General features: G+C 40.7%; 1 protein-coding gene across 1 annotated transcript in view; it reads left to right on the top strand.

The window, feature by feature from the left end:
* Positions 1-14145, top strand: part of DAB1 (DAB adaptor protein 1) — a 439744-nt gene extending 425599 nt beyond the window's left edge. The window contains exons 13-16 of the mRNA XM_065656728.1: positions 1850-2398; positions 3225-3352; positions 4215-4313; positions 13420-14145. Coding sequence (XP_065512800.1) covers positions 1850-2398; positions 3225-3352; positions 4215-4298 — 761 coding nt within the window. The 3' untranslated portion in view covers positions 4299-4313; positions 13420-14145. The remainder of the gene's footprint in view (positions 1-1849; positions 2399-3224; positions 3353-4214; positions 4314-13419) is intronic.
* The last annotated feature ends 8595 nt before the right edge of the window (positions 14146-22740 follow it).

Below are 22740 nucleotides of genomic sequence, written 5' to 3'. Positions count from 1 at the left end.
CCACTTAGGAAAAAAAGGAGGAGAAGTGCCTTGAATCATTCAACAGTGACTTTCTAATCGGTTAACTCCTTCTCTGATGAGCTCAGATTAGCCACTGCATCTCAGAAGCATTCAGGGATCATGTCAGATGAAAACCCTCATGGCTTGGATGAGGTTACAGTGGGGGCAAGATAAAAGGACATCTGGAGAATCCATCGTAGCCATCTATAGAAATAGATATGTATCTGGGTGACTGTTCCTTTCATCAGTCATTAATTTGATCTTTCAAAGTTCAACTTCTGTTTTTTATTTTACTGTAGGCTTTTCACAGTTTTGCAACTACCCTTACATTTAGCATTGCAAAACAGCCTAGAAATAAAGTCAAGAGGAAAAGGTACATGAGGACTGAGAAGCACACTTGGGTTAGAAACAGGAGTTTTAAAGCTACGACAGTATTAAAAAGTAAAAGAGGTTTTCTTATTGTAATGTATTAGCAGTGAATCTTTAATTTAAACATGAAGCAGTGTATCTGTAAAGCATAATAAATCTATCAGTGGAACATAATTGTATTATATGGTTTAATTTGTAAAATTTTTTACAGTAGTTTTAGTTTCAGGGGTTCTTTTTCATTGTAAATAACAAAGCACCTGATAATATAATTCCTACATAGTCAAACTCTTGGTAGCTTGAAAAGAGGGTTCAGATCTGACAGGAAGCAATTATAATTTCAGTTTTAATCTTTAATTTCCTCCACAACTAGAGAGGTTTTATGCTAGCATAAAACCTGAGGCAGTTCCTCAGGCAGAACCTCAGCATGTTCTCAAGTAACTGCATCATAACTAAATGTGTTTGATTGCTGTTTTTTGTTTGTTCGGTTGGTTGTATCTTGGTTTTTTTTTTAATCTGAATTAATCCAGGCTCTCTCTTTTTATTATGCAATTTGGGACATTTGTTTTGCTTTTCAGAGTCCCAGTGGTTTGCACTGTAGCTGTGTCAGAAGAGATTGCACAGAATCTCTTGCAAGAAAGTCACACTGTCATGCGAGGGCCCTTGAGCTGTCATCTGACATCTAGGAAGATGCTTCCCTGTATCTTAAAACCAGTTTTGTAGCTGGGCCATTGGCAGGAGTTGGCTGGTGTTCGAGTCACTCTCCCCAGCAAAAAATATAATTGAAAAGGCTGAGAAACTGCTGCAAAGTTATGCAGAGGGGAGGGAGTCCTGGCCATCCTCTTCCTTCCCTGTGGCTGCTCAGTTTTTATCTCTGAAATTACGAATTCCGCCCCAGCCTGAGCCAGAGCATCACGTTTGATCCCAGAGATCCCGTCCCCAAGAGGAGTGGGACAGGCAGAGGACGGGGAGAGTCAGGGTGGCAAGAGGAGCCTGCAGAGCTCAGGAGTGAGGAGCAGGGTTGCGCTGCAAAGAGGTGAGTTTAGGAAACCGTTTTGGGAGGCTGCTGTGGTTCTGGGAAGTGGTTTGACCAAACTGATCCCAGCTGTGCTTTGGGACAGAGCCCCGGGGCAGGGAGCTGCCCCATGTGCAGCTGGCGGCCGGGTCCCTGCGCACAGATCTTCACGGACCCACGGGGATACTCACTGAGGAAGAAGAGGAGAGCTTATTTGTTCAGATGAGAGGAAGGATTATTGCCAGTATGCACCCACCTGTGGCTTTGTGTACAAGTATTTGTTCAGTGATATCAATTCAACCGTCTTTCCGTTTTCTTTTTAAGTATGCTGAAGCTCTGGGATTGCTAATGTAGCCTGCATATTTCTGATTTATTGTGTAGCTTTTTCTGAATGCTCTTGTCAGCAGCGTTAAAATCTTTCATCTTTTTTTTTTTTTTTTTTTCTCCTGTTCTCTCTATTCTTTGAAGGTTATGTTGCCATGGGAGCTGTTCTGCCCTCGTTCTGGGGACAGCAACCACTTGTTCAACAGCAGTTGGCCATGGGTGCTCAGCCTCCAGTTGCTCAGGTGATGCAGGGAGGACAACCCATCGCGTGGGGCCAACCCGGCATTTTCCCTCCCACTCAGCAAGCGTGGCCATCTGTAGCGGGTCAGTTCCAACCAACTGCCTTCATGCCGACACAAACTGTTTTGCCTTTACAAGCAGCCATGTTTCAAGGTACCATTGCTCCTATAGCTACTGTCCCACCCACCAGTGATTCCAACAGATCGAGTCCACAGACAGACAGGCCCAGACAGAAAATGGGAAAAGAAATGTTTAAAGATTTCCAGATGGCTCAGCCTCCACCAGTGCCATCAAGAAAACCAGATCAGCCTTCCCTCAGTTGTACCTCAGAGGCCTTCTCAAGTTACTTTAACAAAGTTGGGATGGCACAGGAAGCAGATGATTGTGATGACTTTGACATCTCTCAGTTAAATTTGACTCCTGTGACTTCCACGACACCATCTACGAATTCACGTGAGTATTTATATGCTTTTGGCCATACCTCTCCTCAGATGTGACTACTCCTCAAAGCATTTCCTTTTCTATTTTATACAGTATATTGCAAAACAGATATGGACTGAGAACCTGCACACATGGTCTAGCTTATTAATATGTTACAGTTGTAAAGGAAAGTATCAGAGAGGAACTTCAGAAACCGTTGAAATCAACAGCCCCAGTAGCTGCAGTATGAAATTTAATTTCTAAGAAGACAGCAATATACGTTCTGTGCCAGGGACATGCAAACTGCTTGGAAAATGCCCATGACATTAAACCTTACACTTATGTCCCGTTCAAGCCATACTTTGCAGAAATTAGGAGATGGGCATTTATTTTAATAGCTCGATGTAGTGGACATGTGAGGAAATTCATTGAAGAGCTGTAAAATAAGCTTATCGTGTTCTTAGCAGGGAGATGGGGGATTGGGCAGATTGCTGAAAAGAGGAATTCATGAGACACAGATTTACCGGGGCCAACCAGAGACCTTCTGTTTTGCTCACCTGCCATAGGGCAGGCGACTCACGTATTCTTAATGTAATGTAGTGGTGTCTCTCTGGTTCCTTAAGGCATATGCCAGATGCAGCCAAACTTAATTTGGAAACAACTGAATGAAATCCAATATATGGAATTGATAATTGCTTCTGTGTTCAAAGAAGTAACTCTTACAGCTCCTCATCAGAAAATAATTTTCAGGGCTAATAAAAGTTGAGGGCTCTAAAGAATTAGAAAATTTTGTGCTGCTGCCTTTCTGAACAAATTAAGAGATACATATTCTGTTGCTTTTACCTTGATCTTTGTTTAGCTCCCACCCCCGCACCCAGACAGAGTTCTCCATCAAAATCATCAGCATCTCATACCAGTGATCCTGCTGCAGATGACCTCTTTGAAGAGGGGTTTGAAAGCCCAAGCAAAAGTGAGGAGCAAGAGGCTGTGAGTAGCAACAAGGTTTTTAAATGCTCCTGAGCTGGTTTTAGCTAGAAAAGATGGAAGTTATGAACTGTTGTTTGATAGTGTCAGAAATAACTATTCTAATAGGGCCGGGTGGTTTTTAAGGGGGTGCTGCAGACAGCATTCACTTCCCGGTTCAGTTTTGATAGCTAAAAGTACGACATTTATGATGATATGCGCTAATATTGCATAAAAGGAACCAAACTCAGAGTTCGTATGTATGGTTATATATGTTTGTTGTATCCAGTGTCCTTTTTAGCATACCAGCATTCACTTGTTGATGGGAAGGGAGTCTGAGGTAAAACAACATACATGCTGAGGCTGCAGAGATGTGAGAGTTCGCGCGTTAAAAGATGATGGCTGATGTTGTCTTGCACATTCTTGCATCCCAGTTGCTTGCCTAGTTACATTCCTCAATGTTCTGGCCCTCAGTATGTGATTTCTTTGCCTTAGACTCAGTGGACCAAAGCAAGAAATGTTATCCAAGCAATGCCTTTAAATTACAAGGTGTCTTAGGCAGATAAGAGCCTAAGTGAGCCAAAGGCAAGATGGAGTCTGTACCAAAAAAGTACAACATAATGCAAGCTTGGACTCTTTCTGATTTACATAGATTTGGGGTTTCTGATCCAGTACCTTCTGGAGCCTGTGGCAGCTCCTGCTATGGCTCCAGCAGGCACTGGTGTGCTCTTTTCTGCAGGAGAACATATCAGCGGTGAGGTCTCACTTTCTGGTTTTCATGAGATAGGCTGTACTTGTTATGCCCACAGCATGAAAATAACCTCGTGTTGACTTTTTCACTTTGCTTATCGTTGAGAAAAAAAGGTGTTATGTTCTTGTATTCTAGCCTGATGGGTCTCAGGCCTCATCCAACAGTGATCCATTTGGTGAGCCAACTGGTGATACTATAAGTCCACAGGTCGGTAGCTAGATAGCGCAGGTTGGGGTAGGTATCTGTCCTTTTTTTCTCTACATCCTTGAGGTGCTCACTTATTCTTCCACCAGTGCCTACCATTGCTTTCATGGATGCATGGTTTATTTTTCCTTTTCATCTCTTGCGTTTTTCCTCTCCTTTATCCACAGTGTGTTCCTCATGCTCGGTGGTTTGCATGGCTTTTGCCATTCACTAAGTGTTGCAACTTATGTGTGTTTCAGCTGCCTGCATGCCTTAAAGAAATGTAGACTTATTTTATGTTGTGTTCAAATTCAAAGGGGAAATAGGGAAACTGAGCCATTACTCACGATGTATTAGGCAAAACATTTTCTTTTTATCAAATCCACTCCAGCCTTTTGTCAGATGTAACATATTAAATGGAATAAGACATCTTACCCATAGACATGACAAACATTAAATGAAATTATGTAATGACACATGAACACTTCTACCCTAAATCAATGTGATCATCAGTAGAAGCAGCACATTTTTTATCTGTGTGTAAAAAATACTGAAATGGGTCTGTGTATTTTTAGCTCCAACTCCAAACTAAAAACATCTGAAAATTACGATCATTAATATTACCATTGGTATACTGATGTTTTAAAAATTATTCATCAAACGTAAGTCATTTAAATCCAGACAGACGGGAAAGATGATCTTTTCATGTTTTGTGTTACAGAACACGTTGGACAACGTGGCTGCCAGTGAATGTTCTGTGATTAGTATCAATACAGTATATGTGTTTTACCAAAAAGACAGTAAAGCTACAAAATTTTGTGAGTGCTGAGCATTGTTATTCCGTCCAAATACTCTCAAGTGGTACTATTTGAAGGATATGTTTTATTATCTTCTCCCTGTCTGCCATTCATGTTTTTTATTACCCAAATACGTGAGCTGATACAGCTTCTTTGCTCCAGCACAAAGCTCCTGCACCAAATCCCTAACAATGGTAGAACCCTTTTTATTTTTGCACAGAAATTGCACCGTGTTTACCAGTGACTTATCCACCCTGAGCCAAAGTAATTTGGGTTCAACTCAGTAGTTTCATTAGGAGTCAGTTTACTTCGTACATTAAATATGGTTTTAAAAGTCTTTCAGTAATTTAGCTTTTATCTACTTGATAGTAATAAGATTCTCTCTTAATAATATGTGGTGCTGTGAGAAGGCATCTCCCCCTGTGTTAGCATCACCAACGTAATGCTCAGCTCTTGGAGGCTGAAGCAAAGGTAGCATTAAACTTCATGTCTCATTGAGTCTAAAAATGACAGTGCATGGATAAAGTCAAGCTGGGATGAACTGCTCTAGCAAGAGCATCGCTCGATCTTGTACTCCAGCGAAAACCGCTTCTGCAGGTGGATGGTGCCACGTAGTAATTTGGCTTTGCCTTTGCCTGACCTCAGCCAGCACTATCCTGACTTCAGCCCCTTTCAAGATTTCTTTCTTAGGTCAAGAAAGAGGATTTGACCTTTGAGTCCCACACTCTGGAATCCACATACATTTGTTGATTGTGCTTTATCGTAGAGTGATCCTGCGATTCATCACGGGGAGAATAATGATAAAATCTCTTTCTGATTTTCTGACTGTCACAAAGATAGCGTCATTTGTAAACTAGCATCACACACATTTACCTACCAGGAGTTGTGGATGTAACCTGAGACAGTAGTTTAAGTCTGTTAATGCACATTTCTGTGTAAGGCAGTCAAGTCTGGGACTCCTTCTGTTCTGCTTTTATATAACATATAGTAAAATACATTCTTTTATCTGTCAAGGGTCTCTGGGAGCTACAAGAACAGTATATTACCATTGATTCCATATGTTTTTTCCTATATTTTTTTGTTAATCCTTGTAGAGTCTCGCATAAAATACGTATAATTCTCAGAAATACATTCTGGGAAATGTTAAATAATGTTACTGATTATCTTATTCTAGTAACTCCTAAAAGCTGTAGGCAGGAACAGGAAACTGAACAAAGAGAAAACCTCTATCCGGGGAAGTTACACGAATGTCATTGTGCCTCTGTGCAGCGCCATTCAGCAGCAGTCCGTAGGAAATCCACTTGCTAAAACCAGCCCATCTAATTCGGAAGCCTGGTATCGTCAGAGCAACGGAAAGTCTAATCTCCGTGGAAAATTATCAATTCAGGACCTACTACTGTGTTGTGTATTGAGCTCTGCATTTGGAAAGAAACTTAATGGGGAGAAACATGTAGTACAAAGGAATCGCAGTCTGCATAAAAGTCGCTTTTGTGTGGTAGATGGGAGATTACTTTGCTCTTTAGAACATGGTTCTTCCCACCAAGAACTGCACAGTGTACAGCTCGGATGAATGGACCTCTCGGGAGCATGGCATAGTATTGTGTTCAGAAATTTCAAATATGTCTGTTCCCAGCAGCGCTATGAAATCAGCTGTGCCCATACAATATCTTTACTTATCTTGATGTATTCAGGATACTCACCTGCCTAGTATTTTGTATCCTGATCTTTCAAGGTACCCTAGCTATTTGGTTTCTTGATTCCTTCTGATACTGCATATTCTCCTTTAGAAATAATTCAGCATTTTTCAGTTATTATCTTCATTTCTCCCTTTCTTCTCTCTTCCTTTTGCAGTCTTCATCTTAGGCTCTCAAAATCCCCATCCTACCAGTAGCCATTTTTATAAGTCACTCTTCAAATAGTTATGGGTTCTTAGTAGGTAAATGTGACATTTTATGGATTTCACGCCTTTATGGTTGGAGATGAGAAGCAGACAAGCCTGACTTTCAGAGGTGAAATAAAATCAACTCTCTGCAGAGCAGTTGATAGCAAGATTTGTATTTGTTTTTTTCCCCTTGGTTCATGGGTGGCGTTGAGGATGGACAGTGATTTTTACGGAAGGAGTGAGGAGAACGCTGGATAATAAGACCACCATCTTCAGCTGACTTACGTTTAATCCCCACTGCTGTCTTTAGAGGTTGTGTGTGGGATAACTATGGTGAAAGCAGACAGAAGGAAAGAACTGTATTTTGCTATTATTCTACTGAATGTGTTAAACATTTCTTATTATCGACATTTGCGATTAGAGCAAGAAGTTTGACCAGAGGAGTTTTCACCTGCTCATCCTCTTTCCATCAGTGCAGCCAGTCAGCCTGAATTACGGGCTTGTAGTTGCAGACCCTGTGGGGTGGATATATCTGTTCTTGGGGGTATTTCAGCCTCTAAATCAACCTCAGCAATGGGTCTAGCACACTGTGATGCTGGGAAGCCCTGAAGCTCTACAATTATAGTCTTAGCAAAGGCCATAGAGAGAGGAGCCTTCAAGCATGATGAGAAGAGGGAAGGAGAGGAGCAAACATCGACTCTCTGATGCCAGGCTTCTTTGGATACTTGTGGTTATGTTGGCAAGTGTCTCCTACCAAAGCATCCTGATTGTAGAAAGAATAAAGCCATCATGAATACTGGGATTGGATATCACGAAGTTGGTCTAACTCTGTATGAACCCCGCAAGCTGGTTCTTGAAGGCAAATTAGCAACAGTGTGAAAATTCTGAAAGAGAATAATGGGAATTCGATACCACAGTTATTGTGAAAAAAGTCATTTTAAGTCATTTTAAGTGCTGGAACAAATGCAGCTCTGTTAATAGGCTGCCTGGTTCAAGAGTTGAACTGGCAGTCATTCATGAGAGATTCTCAGGAAACCTTCAAAACATTTGTGGCTAGAGCGTATCTTCCTCAAAAAGTTGTTCAGTTGTTCCATGAAATGTGTGCAGACAATTATCAGCCCTCAAAATATGTCGCACCCTTCACGATGCCATCAGCACTGTCAGGAGAGCAACAGTTCATCAGAATATTTGTCTATCAGCTTTTGGTGGTACTTCGGTGGCCCGCTGCCATCATCCATCTTTGAGCAAGTGCCATTCTTAGTGATTAATGTTCCTGATAATCTTAGTCAGCTCCAGGATGGACTACTGTAAGTCTTTATTTGGACCGTTACTAGGAATTTGAAAGAAAATAGCAACCTATGGACGAAGCGTTGGCTTATGTGGGAGCTTAGTGAGCCTCAGAAGGGCACATTAAGCTGATTCTGCAACCTCCTCTTCCTTTCTGCCCCTTTCTATTGCACTAGGACTCTGAAGGGGCTCAAAATATATGAAGGATATATTTGCAGGACCCGTTACTATCATTCATCTGGCTCAATAGGAACTGAACAGGGTCCAAAGAGGAGTTCATCATGATTATGAGTAGCCTGTTCTTACGGTAGTTTCTAGAGCTGTCATTCTCAAACTAAAGGCACAGCACCGAGCGGGGCTGTAAACCTGAGAGAGAAAGTGGTGTGCGTTTGGAAAGGGATCACGGTTTGGGAAGTACTGCTTCATTCCAGAGGAGTCCGAAAATTGTCATTTCAAGTCCCGTGCTTGTTTGTTCATCGTTGTATTTCCCAGGGAATCTGAAGGGAGAAGACTAGAGAAATACAGGCTGCTGTGTGAATAGAGGCATCCTACAGATTTGCCTTCATCTCTGCTGCAGCAATTCCCCTCACGCTGTTCATTTTAACGCAACCAGCTCATACAAGGGTTTCTCACCTCTTCCACTGTCTCCAAGTCCACTTGAAGCAGCCAGGTACCCTTCCATTTCTCCAGCTTCTTCCTCTAAACAAGAGACAACATCTATGTAGCTTGTTGAGAGCCATGTTCTTGCTGATCTGCAATTCAGTTAGGGGCTGAGCTCCTCCAGCTTTGTGTGTAATGAGGTCCTTGAAAAGTTCCCTGTCTTCTGCACAAGAACTGATTTTAAAAAGACACTTGCAATAATTTAGTATCTTTGAGACTATGGAACAATTTACTTCAAATTGGCCATCAGGTTCAAAAGTTAGGAAGGAGGATTGACAGATACATAGATGGAAAGTATAATTGTGTGGTTCATGTTTTGTTAGGAAAGGGGCCCAGAAATAATAGATGTGTTTCTTGGCTGCAGTTCATTATTATACCAGGACCAAGATGGAGCAGGGCTCATCTTTCTGAGAAGTTCTCATTGGTTTTTCATTTTATGGATATATAGCATCCATCTTGATACTAAAATGACAGCAGCTTCTAAAACGCTAATAATTAAGCTGGATATTTGAGACTAGGAACTATTCCTAGGTAGGTTTATAGTACGAATAGGGGCACTCTCCCGTCATAATCCCGAGCTAGAAGGTTGCTATATTTATGTTGCTGGTAGAGGCTAGCTGTAATAAAAATAACCGAAGAAAAGCTACTAGCTGCTAATGGGCCAATAGGAATTACTTGTCTTATCACCAAAGATACTTAATTTGAATCCCACTTGCCAACTTTACTATGTCCTATTTTATTGAGTCAGCATGCAATAAATAGAGAAGACGCATTGCACTCCCGTTCCCTTCACTTGCATCTCCAGCACAAGATTCTCATTTTGGCTGACGTTCCAGCACACTTATTTCATGAAACTCCATCATTTGAGCCTGCCCTTTTCTGATCAGTCAGCCAGGAGTAAAACTGATGCTGAGAATCTGTTGTAAAGGGCAAAGAAATCTATGTGGGCCTCACCTCTACAATTCCGTACATCTTGCCTGAAGCTTTGCAGATAGCAGGGAGCCTTGCACTGATGAAAGAGCTGCCAATACAAAAAGAGTTTCTTCCTAACCAAGTCCCGTGTTACATTTTGTGCGTGAGTTCACCTACACAAGCCCAAGCAGATGCCGAATCGTTCAAGAGATGTTCGCCAATGATTAGTTCTGCTGGGGAGCAAACGTTAATATCTTTAAATCGGATGCAAATTTACTTCCAGTATTTACGTAATGTTATTCAAAACCATTAGCAATCTCGTTACCTCACGCAGTAGTGTACTATACCAGGAATATGTACTGTTTGCTGCAGTCTTGTATATTGTGCAAAATGTTACTTAAAATGGGAATAAATGGATTTTAAGCATGAAGTATCTCTGGAATATGTAAATGTAGCATACATAGGGAAAATTTTCTCTTTGGCAGTTTTCGAAATTGATTCCGAGAGAGTTCATAACTCAACATTTACACAACATACTTGTAGCTTCCTGAATATTTTACTGTCTTATCATGAGGTGTGTATATTTAGACATTTCTGGTCCCCTACTGCAACCTGTCACTTTGGTCAGATACCTCACCTGTGAATTCATATCCTCTTCCTGCGACATCTTGTCATTTAAGGGCTACTATTCAATGTAAAGAGCCACGCTAGTATGTGAGAATATAGCTAAACACTGCTTTGATAGCAGGTTCCAAACATAAAGGAAAACATTTACTTTTCAAACATCTGCCAGAAATTGCGTATCCCCAAAGCTGACAGAAGCCTTCAAGTAGGATTTAGCAGAAAAAAACAAAAAGGTGCTGCCAGTTGTCATCTTGGTTTCTCCCTGTGGGTTGATGAAAGCACATCAGAAGTGCTTCTGGGGCAATCCTATAGAAAGGAAAACGCTTTAAGATTCAAGGCGTTTATGCGGATTGGAAGCTTTGTATGCTGTTTTATTTTCGTTTTTGTTTTTTTGGTTTTTTTGTGACAAAAAACCTATTCTTTCATTTCCTCCCCTCCACATCTGTTCTTATCACAGGGGTAGAAGTAGAAAGCAGAAAACATCGGTGAGATGATTCTGTTGCTGTGAGAAGAGTCAGGCTCACCTGCCTTCTAATGACACTCACTGCAACTTTGTATGTAAAAAGGAGGAGGTTTATTTCTGCTTCCAGGACCCTCCAAAATAACGTTTGTGAAGCCCTGGCTTTGTGAGAGAAGCTCTCCATGAAGTCAACAGCACTTGACTCTTGTTTTCCCTCTTTTCTGTCCCTTTCTGCTCTCTTTTGCTTTCTCAAGGATCATTATCAATACTTTACAGATACCATTTGCAATGCAGGGCTACAGTCAAGATCCACTGCTTGAATTATCTCAAAGTAATATTAGAAAACATATCTCGGTCATGGACAAAAAAGGATTGGCTGAGAAGACTGCACGCAATTACTGCAATTAATTTCTCATTTAGGCATCTGAAGGGGAAAATCAACTAAAAGGAAGACATAAGAGCACGTTTTTCATTCAAAATGTTCTGGTCTACTAGAAGAAAAAATTCTTCAAATCAGTGAGAAATGCAGGCCTTTGCCACATGGAGTGTCTGTTCAGATAAATATTGGGTAGGAATAAAAGAAAGGTGTAATTCTCAAGGCTCCCTCATGTGTTGCTGGAAGTGCAGATGACCGATGATGAACTCCTCCTCCTCTTCCAATGGTGTCAAGTTCAGTGACACCTTAGGGACACCTTTTCCTTAAGTGCATCTGCATATCTTAAAAATATTCAAGGACAGCCCTAACAAGCACGCTTGTCATTTTGAAAGGCTCTTTTTTCCCCGAAGGCATTTGAAATCTGACATCTTTTGTTCCAAAGGGATGTTCTCCCTCCCTCCCTCCCCTTTTCTTCTCCTCCTTCCTTTTCGCTTCCCCTTTGCAATCACCTCAGGTTCAGCAAATGCCTGAAGAATGGCCTGGTGTGTGTCAGGTTCCCACATTAATTAGTACAGATTTTCTCTGGACTAGCTGTGATAGATCATTCTGCCAGCTTCATGTCTGCCGTACATGAAAATTGGCATAGGTAGACTTAACACACAGTGTGTGAAATGCAGTTATTTACTCTCAGTCATCTCTTCTGATTACCTTCGGTGTTTCAAGGTCACAAAATGTATTTGCTTCTTGCTGGGGATAATTTCAGCAGCCTTTATTTAGTCATTCCAAAGGATTTTTCTCATCCTCTTGTAATGCTCATAGTGTACTCGGGGCTTCGTGTAGACAAGAGATGGGGAAGCAGAGTCTCTGCAAGCGACAGAAGTGTAGTCATTTTAAGGAATAAGTGACAACTTTTCTCGGCGTGGAGGAAACAGGTCATATTTTGGATTTGTTGTGTTGCTCCTCGTTCAACACGAGATGCACAGTGAGGTGGGACAGGGCACTGGGATGAAGCACAGCCCGCAGCACTGGCCAAACCCCCTGGATATGGAGTAAATACAACCCTACGGATCCACCTTTGGGCTGATTTTTCTCATCAGCAGCATCATTTTATAAGTAGCGATTAAAATCCTGTCCCATTCCCTGACAGAGATTTCTGTGCTCCGCAGTGCCCCGTGATTTGCCAGCCTTCGGAGTTTGGTTTTTCGGGGGTTTTTTTGCTCCAAGTCAGCTTTTGCTGATGCTGCTGTAACATGAGTTGATTCTAACTTGGTTAAATTCAACGTCGTGGCGTGGTATTTGAATATTTATCAAGCTGTGGAGAGTTAATGCAGTATGGCATTAATTAGCCTTTCTGCCTGTCTTGTTCTTTTTTTACATGTCATTCTTAGTTTAATAAATTAGTTTCTGGAAATGAAGTAGAATGGATTCCCGGGTCCATGGATGATTTGCTTCCCATTGCAGCCAAGACGAACGCAGTATTAAGAACGAACAGGGTGTCAGCTGTGAAGCAACAGTGAAGAACATGGCAACTTTTGTTCCCCCCACATCCAGGGAGTTGCTCAGAAAGAATCCGTTAGCAAATCGACCTGCTTTCCTCCCAGCTTTAATAATTGTCCAGGCTCCTAATCAAAGTGCACAGAGCGAGCTTTCCTCATTCTTCATGGGCAGCTCCTGTTGTTACTTTAAATCCCATCACAGCTTCATTAGCTCACCTTTCAGCGGCGGTTTTTGTTTGCAAGTGTTTTTCTCCATGAGTTGTGTACCATCCACGGCGATGTTCTGCTGTTTGCTGCTGGAGGGGGGGTCTCAGCCTGGTGCCAGTACCTGCGTTTTACGCCAGCTACGTTTCTGGCCTATAAACATCAAAACATCCAGTCATACAAATATCATTTCATTTCTTCATGTGTCTGTGGCCAGCAATACCTCCTGAGAATCGGTGCACAGCTGATACCGGAAGAGGAAATTGATAGTAAGGATTCGTTTTCTAAAATAATGTCACATTTTCTTCACAATTCAACTGGGGTGCTGTGATCTCTCAAGGCAGCAGAGAAAACAGTCACTTCCTTTGGGTTTCGACTCACGAGGTATTGCTGTTCTCAAGCAAATGTTCTAAGAATGTCTGGAGACATGTCTGCTTATTTTATTTTTGTTGTCCTCAGGAAGCAGAACCTCTCTACGCTCAGATCAACAGACCTAAGAAATAGCATTGGTACAGGCTTGCGGTGCTCCAAGACTGAAACGAAACCGAACAACCTGGCAGGCCTTTGGCTTTTGTGCTTTTTTCCGATTGATTTTGTCTGACAAGGAGAGATGATTGCCCTCCTGGACTGGCTCTATGAGTGTTCCTGACACTTTTTTTTTTTTTGGCAACCAATGGCAGATTCCTATGGCAGCACAAAATACAAACTCTCCCTGCTTATCCACACCACGAGTCCAGCCCTGTGCCCACAAGTCATGGGTATCCAGACTAGGAAATCTTGCTCCTCGGTCTTCTTTTAAACATTTGTTATCTTCCATATGCCACATATAAATAATGAGCATCTTAAATTTATTGAGTATTAGACATTCTTTTTCTTTTGAGCGAAAAGCAGAATCTGTATGTAGCAGTGGCATTATCATTCAACAGCCTTTTGGGCACAAGTCGGCACTTTTTATGTCACGGTGACATGTTTTTCATCATCATTTACATCAGGCTAATCCTGATTTTTTTTTTTCCCCCCCCTCTATGTAGACATATTTAAAGAACAACAACAACAAAACACTGGCAGTGTCATTTTTTTTTTTGTATTTCTTATTCTGTAGTTTTGTATGAGTGACAGATCTAACAGCAAAACGCCTCCTGCAGAAATGATTGAAGCCACAGAATAACACGGTTGTTTATCCATCCTGACTGAAAATGTTGCCAAATGGACCTTTAAGTTCTAGCGCATCATGAGGAAGAAATGTTGCTTTTCTGTTTGAATACTCATGTTGTGGGTAGAAAAAGGACATCGAGTCCCACCAAGGAAAGACGAAAGAGTCAGTATTTCCTAGGAAACTCTAAACAAAGTGCAGAAAAGGAATATTTTTCTTTCTTCAATATCTTGCTGCTGTAATGCTATGCAGACAAGTGTTTTCTTCTCTGTGTGCCATTTTTGATGAAAAAAAAAAATCATTTGCCAAATAATACTGGTATGATTCTGGTTTAGGAATTTGGATGAAGCGGACTTTACAAATGGGACAAGGATGGCATGGATTTTGGAATAACAAACTGATTCTGTGATCGAATTGTTCATCTTTATCACTTTTTGTACATCAGAAAAATCAAATGGGATTTTTATTTTATAACTTGAAAAAAATCTTACTGTTAAACTCTTTAAATGTTTAAGGGGAAATGGCTTTAAGGAGTTCAAATGAAAATTGCCAGTTTTTTTGTAAATATAAATGTTAAGAAAATTCTTTTACTAATGCCATTACACAGTAGAGAAGGTAGCAAGTTGCAGTGCTTGGGAGGTGTCGCAAACCCAATTTGTGGTTCTTGCATCACATACATTTATTCACGTGCTTACGGTAATGGGCTGCAGCTCAAGTGCATTTGCCAAAAGCAGTCAGCTTGTCAGCGACTAGAGATTAATGGGAACACATGATTTTATGATCTAGCATTATCACATGGACATACTCCACTTACAAGAAATCACATTTCATTGACATTCCTCTGAACCTCTGCATAGAAGTCATCAAAACTGTTTACACACAGAACAAAAAAATTTAAAGCTTCCTTTTTTTACTTTTATGAAGCAAAAGTGCAGTGTTTGGGTTCATATGTTTAGCACATGATTTTCATAAAGAATCTATATATTTTTGCCCTACAGAGAATTGTTATACAGGTCAAATGTGTTTTCCTGATGTTCCTATGCAGTTACAGTATATTGAATTTAGTGGTTTAACACTAAAAGAAAAAAAAAAAAAAAAAAAAAAGGAAAAAAAAAAAAAGAAAAAATAGAAAAAGGAAAAAAGGTTAAATAAATCTAACGATTAATCAGTTTTTAGGGTTATTGTGCAGATTTTGTTTTTAAATTGACACATTAGGATTTACATTTTTGTCATGATTAAAATAGGCCTGGAGTTATAAATATTTTACTTTCTTTCATCTCTATTATAAGCTAAAAATGGTTTAGAAGACAAAATAACTCGGGTGGCAATTGTCGATGTGTACAACCAAGTTTCGCAACATGATTCCAGTCTTTTATTTTGAATTAGAGAAATTAGAGAAATATGCGTTACGGAATGTATGTGAATGAAAAATCAGCTCTGAATAGACCTGATGAACCTGCAGAGAAGAGAACTTTTATCCCCATTCATGGTCATTTGATGCTTATTCCTTAGTCATGTGTAAACAGCTTTGTAGTGTGTCTTATTTTCCCATCAGAAGAAAGATCAAGTTTTCGAACTGGAGAAGACGAATTAAGATTTGTGGATTGAGCGTTGCAGGATTAAAAGCAGAGGTAAAAGCATTTCTGAAGGACGTTTCTTAATATTCTTAATATTTTCCTGATTTGCACAGTGGTGCTACTTTCTTAACCAGTGTCTCTTTTGGGGTTTGTCCTACATATGGAACCACAAAGACAATTTTGGTTCATCATAGAAATTTGAGGTTTAGTACCATCAGTGCATTTCCACTTACGGGGTAAAACGTTGAAAGAAAAAGAGGAGATTTATGTCTCAGAGGATCCATTGACATCATGTTTGTAGGAAGCAAAAAATTTACGTGGTCCTTGCAATGAATAGGTGCCAAGGGAACGAGGCTGGGATTTTAGTGTCTCATGGGACACAGCTGGACCGTCACCGAGGACCTTTGTCTTACCTTTACCAATGCTCATAAATAAAAACAAATTCTGAATTGTCTTGTCATACAGTTAGACCGTCCTTGTCATGGTTGAGATGCTGAGTTGAGAGGACTGGAAGGCCTCTGCGCCGTACCGGTATTGTAGATAACTCAAATATCCAGCTTGTGCAATTGTTTAATCCCTCGTCCTTCACTAGCACTAAATTCATCACTTTAAATTTAAAAACCAGGGAATCCCACCAGCCATCCTGTTGTCATCCCCCGTAGGTTCTTGATCTTTACCTGTCATGAAAAGCTATTTTGATAGATCGTAGTCATCCAAGTGTCTGATGGAACCTTTCATCTAATAACGTACTGGGCACCTTCTTTGCAAAAATGTTTACTCTGTGGTTTTCATTCATTTTTATTTCTGCATTCTGACACATATTTTTTTAATAAAGATGAGAAAGATAAAAAGACTGCAGTACATTTCTAAACCTACTTTAACTTTACCTCAGATAACGACCATTTGTTAACGTATATGGACATATTATTTTTAACTTTATGTATAATGCATTCAGCAACAACAAAAAACCAACAAATTTTTAGAAATTTTCCATTAATTTCTGTAACACACCATGTAATACTGTTATGAATAAAAACATTTAAAAAGACGTCATTTCAGTAAGTTTGTTTCATAGCTTTTGCTTTTCTGTGATAATTCTGCCATTCTTACAGTGCTTTGCGGGTGTCACGGCCAGTATTTTTGACAGTGGAAATACCTGGGAAAGGAGAAAAAATAGCGCCTCAATGTGGGGAATTACCTAATCTTAAACACTCTCAAGTGTTGCTTATCTTGCAAATACTTAACCTGCTGCTCTTAATTGCTGCCTCTCCATTTTTGGCCTCTTTACAGGTGTTTTAGGATGAGCGTTTTAGTCACCTCCTATAAAATCTCATGTTCCTGGGAGAGACCAGTGCCACCAAAGCTGGAGTACTTTTGTGGCATGAGAAGCTGTAATTGATTTTGCTCACGTTTTCCTCCTCAAGGAAGATTTTAAATGAAAAATGTGCTTTTAAACATGACCATTTTGAAAAAAACCAAAAACAACAAACAAACAAAACCCACACAAAACCAACCAAAAACCACTTTCCAGCAATGTGCACAGAATTGAGAGTGAAGCCTTGATCCAGCAAAACACGTCAATGTTGCCACCTTGTATTTCAGTGGGACCTTTCTGCTGGTTGGGGCAACACGTGGAGTAGGCTGAAGTGATTTGCTCGTGTGAAACTCTTGACAGCACATGCGAAATAAAGTTCTTTGATATTCAGAGGTACCAAGTACTGGATGTCCCAGTTGAGGTATGGAATAGTACCATTCTTTGCCAGGTGAGCAGTGCAAATATGCAAGATGCAACATTGAAATTTAAGGGTAGGAATTATGTGAAGGGAGGGAGATGTGGATGTGTGCACGTATATTATGTTGTATTTCTTCTTAATGTCCTATCCCTTTCTCATCCACCAGTAATGTCTGGTAGGTCACGCCAAAATATTCATTGCCTTTGTCAATGAACGTTGTTGAAATATTTGGATCCCACCTAAGAGTAAAGGTCATTCTGTTGTGATGAAAATATGTTAGCATTAATGTCATTTTGATTTTGTACTTAGCTGACTGTATTCAGATGTCCTTGGAAGGAGCAATATGATCTGTTTTGTGAAATGTCAACTTAAAGTGAAATAAGATATGGGCAAGCTTGATTTTGAGCTAAAATACGTTTTTACAGTATAGGCTAAATCTAGTCTTGTTGATATTCATCTGGTACCCCCACAGTGAAGTTACTTTATGTTGAAAAATCAGAAAAAATGGTTCGTGTTGCACAGTTGCTATGCAAACTCTGTTTAAAAATGCAGAATGAGCAGGTTTGAGATCTAGTCTGGTGATGGTGAAGAATCTCGAAGTAGGAAGGACCTGGCTCTATGTTGACATTGTTGAGAAGGGGAAAAAATCTGATCTGTACTGTGCTATGTCAATGTACTATATTACATTAATATTACCGTAAGCTAAGTGCACTGGGAGTCTCTAGATTGCGTATGAGAGTATCCAGCTCAAACATGACTGGTTCAAGAAATGGTCCTGATTTACCTAATGCTAATTAAGTCCATGATCTCCTGCAGTAATGAGAATTTATTTAGCAAACAGTTTGCAGAATCAACCTGCGGTTTTACACAAGTGAGGACTCTGACAGGTCTCTCTTTTCCATGCCAGCGACTTCTGGGAAAGCAATTGATTGTATAGACTGGGAATGTGCAATTTTAACTTGCTTACATTGGATTAAAGACAGTGGTTTATGTGCTTTAATCACTGCACAGTGACAGTTGCTGCAGCAGATAAGCTAACCTCGTTCTTCCTTTTTCTAGGCTGTGATACGTATTTCCGTGCAGCATTTCCTTTTTTCTTTCTTTTCTCTATAAACAACTTATGTCCTGTCAGGTTCATATTTATTAGTTTTCTGGTGAGTAAAGTTCTCAATCACAAGAATATAGTTTCAAAGGAATGAAAGGGGATATCTGCTGGTAATTGTCTAAAGAGGTTTGAATCCATTGTCTGCAATTGTCTCTCTAAGCCAACATGGGAAGCCCACAGTGATGAATGAACAAAATCCATATGGCAGCAGGAAAATAGAGGGTTTGGGTGAGCGTGTGAGCCTGGGTCATATACGCAAGCATCTGTACTAATGCTGTTGCTGTCGTTGTCCGTACTGCTTCGTGCACTTGGGGCTTCTGGTTCTGCTTCTGTTCCTGGCTGTGGTCTAATGTTGCTACTGTAGAATACATGATTTTTTTAAATACCTAAGATAATGCAGAGAGCTGGCATGAGGAAGGAGAATGGGTATTTTTTCCTTGCTTTACTTGCTGTCTGAAAGTGTGAGGAAACTGAATTATACCTTTCAGCATGACAGTGAGGAATATGGGGAGATATCCTGATACTATTTCCTGATTACCTGTAACATTGCCTGTCTCTTTCTAAAATTATCCTACTAGAGGCAGGAAATATCAGGTCTATTAGTGAAACGACTCTCCTACTATTAGTTTTTAGAGCTTTAAATAGTCTTATCTCAATGGACGTGTTTGCCCTGTGGTTCATCTATCACCCCTGAAATGTTTTATCAGCACCTGAAAAATCTCAATAAGAAGAATAGCCTCAAATGTTACCTATTCAAGGGGCTTTCAGATACAGAATTTATTTTTTTAAAAAAGGTCTTTTAAGATCGGATATTATTTGCTGGCTTTCCAACCCCATTTCATAGCTCCCACAGCACCACTTCTATAAATACTCCTCACCAGCAAAGAAAGGAAATCACAATAGATTAAAAGAAAATCATGTCAATGGGCAGCAAATCAATGTCCATTCAGCCCCAGGCATTTGTGAAAATAAAGGGTTATGAAGAATTATTGCCAGGTACTAGCAGCGTGAAGACCTTTTGTGGCATCTTTTGTCTTTAACAGATAGTTATTAAGGGTCCGAAGAGCTCTCTCAGCGTTGGAAGCCAGAAATAAGTCAGTTATAATGCCGTAAGATGTTGCATTTTTTTGTAAACTTTTTACTACTTGACACATTGAGATTGCAAGTTTCTTGGTTTCTTTTTTTTCCTTTAAAGAAAATGCTGCTTCTAGTTTGAAAATGTGTGTGCGCTATCTTGAGGTCTAATGGAGAGGAGATGGAGACAAGGGATGGATGGGGCACAGTGGGATTTTCTTTCTTAGTGAGCTCTTTACTGCTTATTGTCTTCACACGACCTCAGAATCGTAGCTTTCAGGGTAGGTGAACATGTGCCCAGTTTGGACCAAGGGACTATAAGGCATTATTTTTAGTGAATCAAAAGCCAAAAAAGGAGAATTAAGCTCAATAAGGTGAATTTTTTATTGTCCGGAGCCTAGGTGAGACTAGCCTCACCACCAGAAAATAACTGTATTAGGGTCAGTTGTAATAAACATTTCTGAGGGTTTCTTACTTGTATGTTTTACAGTATATTTGCCACTTTCTGTCTTTCACTGTTAAAATTGGTGGGTGAGCCTCTCGTTACCTTTGAGTGAGCCGGTTGTGTTCTTCTGCAGAAGGAAACCTGTTATGAAGCGGGGAGTGAAAATATTGTCTCGGAGAAGAAGCAAAATAAACCCTTTTTGAAAATTGCGCAGACAACACCATAAACAGCTGCTTGCTGGCTCCAATCTAACATTCCCAGGGAGGGCCTTTCACCTCCGATGTGTTTCACAGTTTTTCTTTGGACAGGAAACTGCCATTTAAAAAAAAAAAAAAAAAATCAATACTTTGGTGAAACTGTACAGGTTTTATTTACAGGGAGCAAGGGGTCACGAACGTACCTTGGCGTTATGAACTCTGCAAGGGATGCGTTGCTCTTGGAAGCTCGGTGTTCATGATGGACGCTTAGTGAGGCTTCATTTCCAGGTGTGATGAAACCCGTGGTCAGTGACTTACAGCATGGTTAGCGCTAAGTGCTTTGGGACCGAAAACAGCTCAGCAGACGGCCACGGCTATTACAGACAGCGGTGAAGAGGATGGGGAGCGGGGAAAGAGGGCACAGAAGGTGTTGCAACGTGGCATTCCCTCTGATCCATGAACCTGCGAAGCCCCAAACTGCAAGGAAATGGAAAACGAGCTGTGGTGGTTGTGGATTTTATATGTTAGAGCTACGTCTAATTAAACCAGATTATCAGTTATGTGGCAAACCTGGTTTTGCTTTTCAGTTCTCTCTGAAAAATTATGTTAATGTGTGGGAAATTCTGCCTATTTCTGTCTGTTTAAACCGAACCTTTTTCTGCTAATTGAGGGAGCGGGCATGGTCACCAGTAAGATGTGCATGGTGGGAGGCAGCAAACCAGCAACAAGCAGCAACAGGAGCAGGTTGCTGTGGGATCTTCACACACCAGGATCGCTGTCGTGGTTTGCAGTTAAATCTAGAGGGTGCTCTGTGCTTATAATCGGAGCTTCTCTTTTGCTGCCGTTGAAATATTGGATGTGCTCTGCGTTTGCCAGCCAGCAAAGGTCCCGCGTATGGAGGGGGCTTTCCTCTAAGCGGTGGGTTTTGTTTTGGGGGGTTTTTTTTGGTGCATAAATGATTAACAGCTAAATCAACTGTGTCAAAGGTTGAGCAAGCTGTGTCACATAAGCTTCGGTTTAGTCTGGGGCAAAGTCATTTGAAACAAAAAAATAAAGCAAAAGAAGGCAAACAAAAAGCTTTGCACAGACTAAGCCATCTTTCTGAACAGTTTGTCCTCCGTTTTTAGAGGGCAGTTAATCACTGACTGTTCAGTAACATCAGGTTAAAAAACTGGTTGTCTGAAATACAATCTTTTTATTTGGAGCAGATATCTACAAGGAATCAGTTAATGTGCTTCTCTGTGTTGAATTGTTATCATCAAGCTGCAAACTAGAAGGATGCAGCAGCCAGTAGCTGATTTTGCAGACGTGGCTCCACAGTCAGAATAATGTCATTTGTAAGGTAACTACGACACATTAAGTGGTATAGCACTTGGCCAGGTAATGACACTGAACTTGTCAGGTTTGTTTTGTATCAGTGAATATGATTAATTTTATATATAGCATCCATCATTTCCATAATGAGCAAATTAAAATGTATTTATTCTTTGTATCATCGAAGCACTCGGAGACTTATCGCAGGGTGAGAGACTGTGCCGCAAAAAGCCATGGTTGCACACAGAGTGAGACTGCATCTGTTTGAAGAACCTCTGCTTGTCCAGCAAGAAAAAGGGTGGGAAAACACAATGATGTTCATCATTTTGTACAGGGGAACACGGATTCAGGGAACTTTTATTCCTCTAACGTGCTCCTTGTAGGTTAAGACTAAATAGGAAAATGAAGGAAAAGACTCTTGTGTCTTAGGAAGCAAAAAGCCGTTAGGCTACCTCAACAGGCAACTGAAGAGAGGTTCTGCAAGGTTTTGAAGATCCCGATCTGCCTTTGGAAGCTCAACTGAACTGATGGGAATTGGCCCTTGGTAAGTCCTCTGCCCCTGTTAGGACCATTTAAAAGAGAGAATGACCAGCTGGAAAACACCAAAATGTTTATTTTGATACCCTCACAGGTCATTTTCCATTGGCTCAAGACTTTGGGGATGGGGCTTTTCTTTTCCCCCTGGTGAGAGGCAGGAAAGGGCACTGGGGGATGAAGGATGTCCCTGAGCCATCGGAACAGCTGCTTGAGCCTCGCGCCTGGGCTCCCTCTGGAAGGCCGACATGAAAAACAGAAATAAATAGATGGTTTTGTAGTCTGTTCCTAGAAAGCTGCCTTTAGTTTACTTATTGCTTCCCTGCCAAGACTCGAGTATGTTTCGTTTGTTGAAATATTCATTTATTTCTCCATCTCTTGAAAGGAGGGTTACAAATGAAAGCATAAATTGCTTCTGGACAGATCTTTGCCTCCTTCGCACTTGCCTCCAGAAAGCTGCGTACTAACGATTGCAACATTTACCTTGTGAATCTGCCAGGTGGTGGGTCATCTGCTGTTTATTTACAGTGTGGAAATACGGCTCGGTAATTTATGTTTTTCTACTTGAACCATTCTCAACTGCCCTCCCCCCCGGCAGACGGAATGGGAGCAGCGGTGGTTTCGAATCGCCGGTGGTACCTCGGAGCG

Source organism: Caloenas nicobarica, chromosome Z (genome assembly GCF_036013445.1).
Source record: "Caloenas nicobarica isolate bCalNic1 chromosome Z, bCalNic1.hap1, whole genome shotgun sequence".
Classification (NCBI taxonomy): Eukaryota; Metazoa; Chordata; class Aves; order Columbiformes; family Columbidae; genus Caloenas; species Caloenas nicobarica.
Note: the sequence above shows the minus strand (reverse complement) of the source record. Positions and strands in the feature narration are given on the sequence as shown.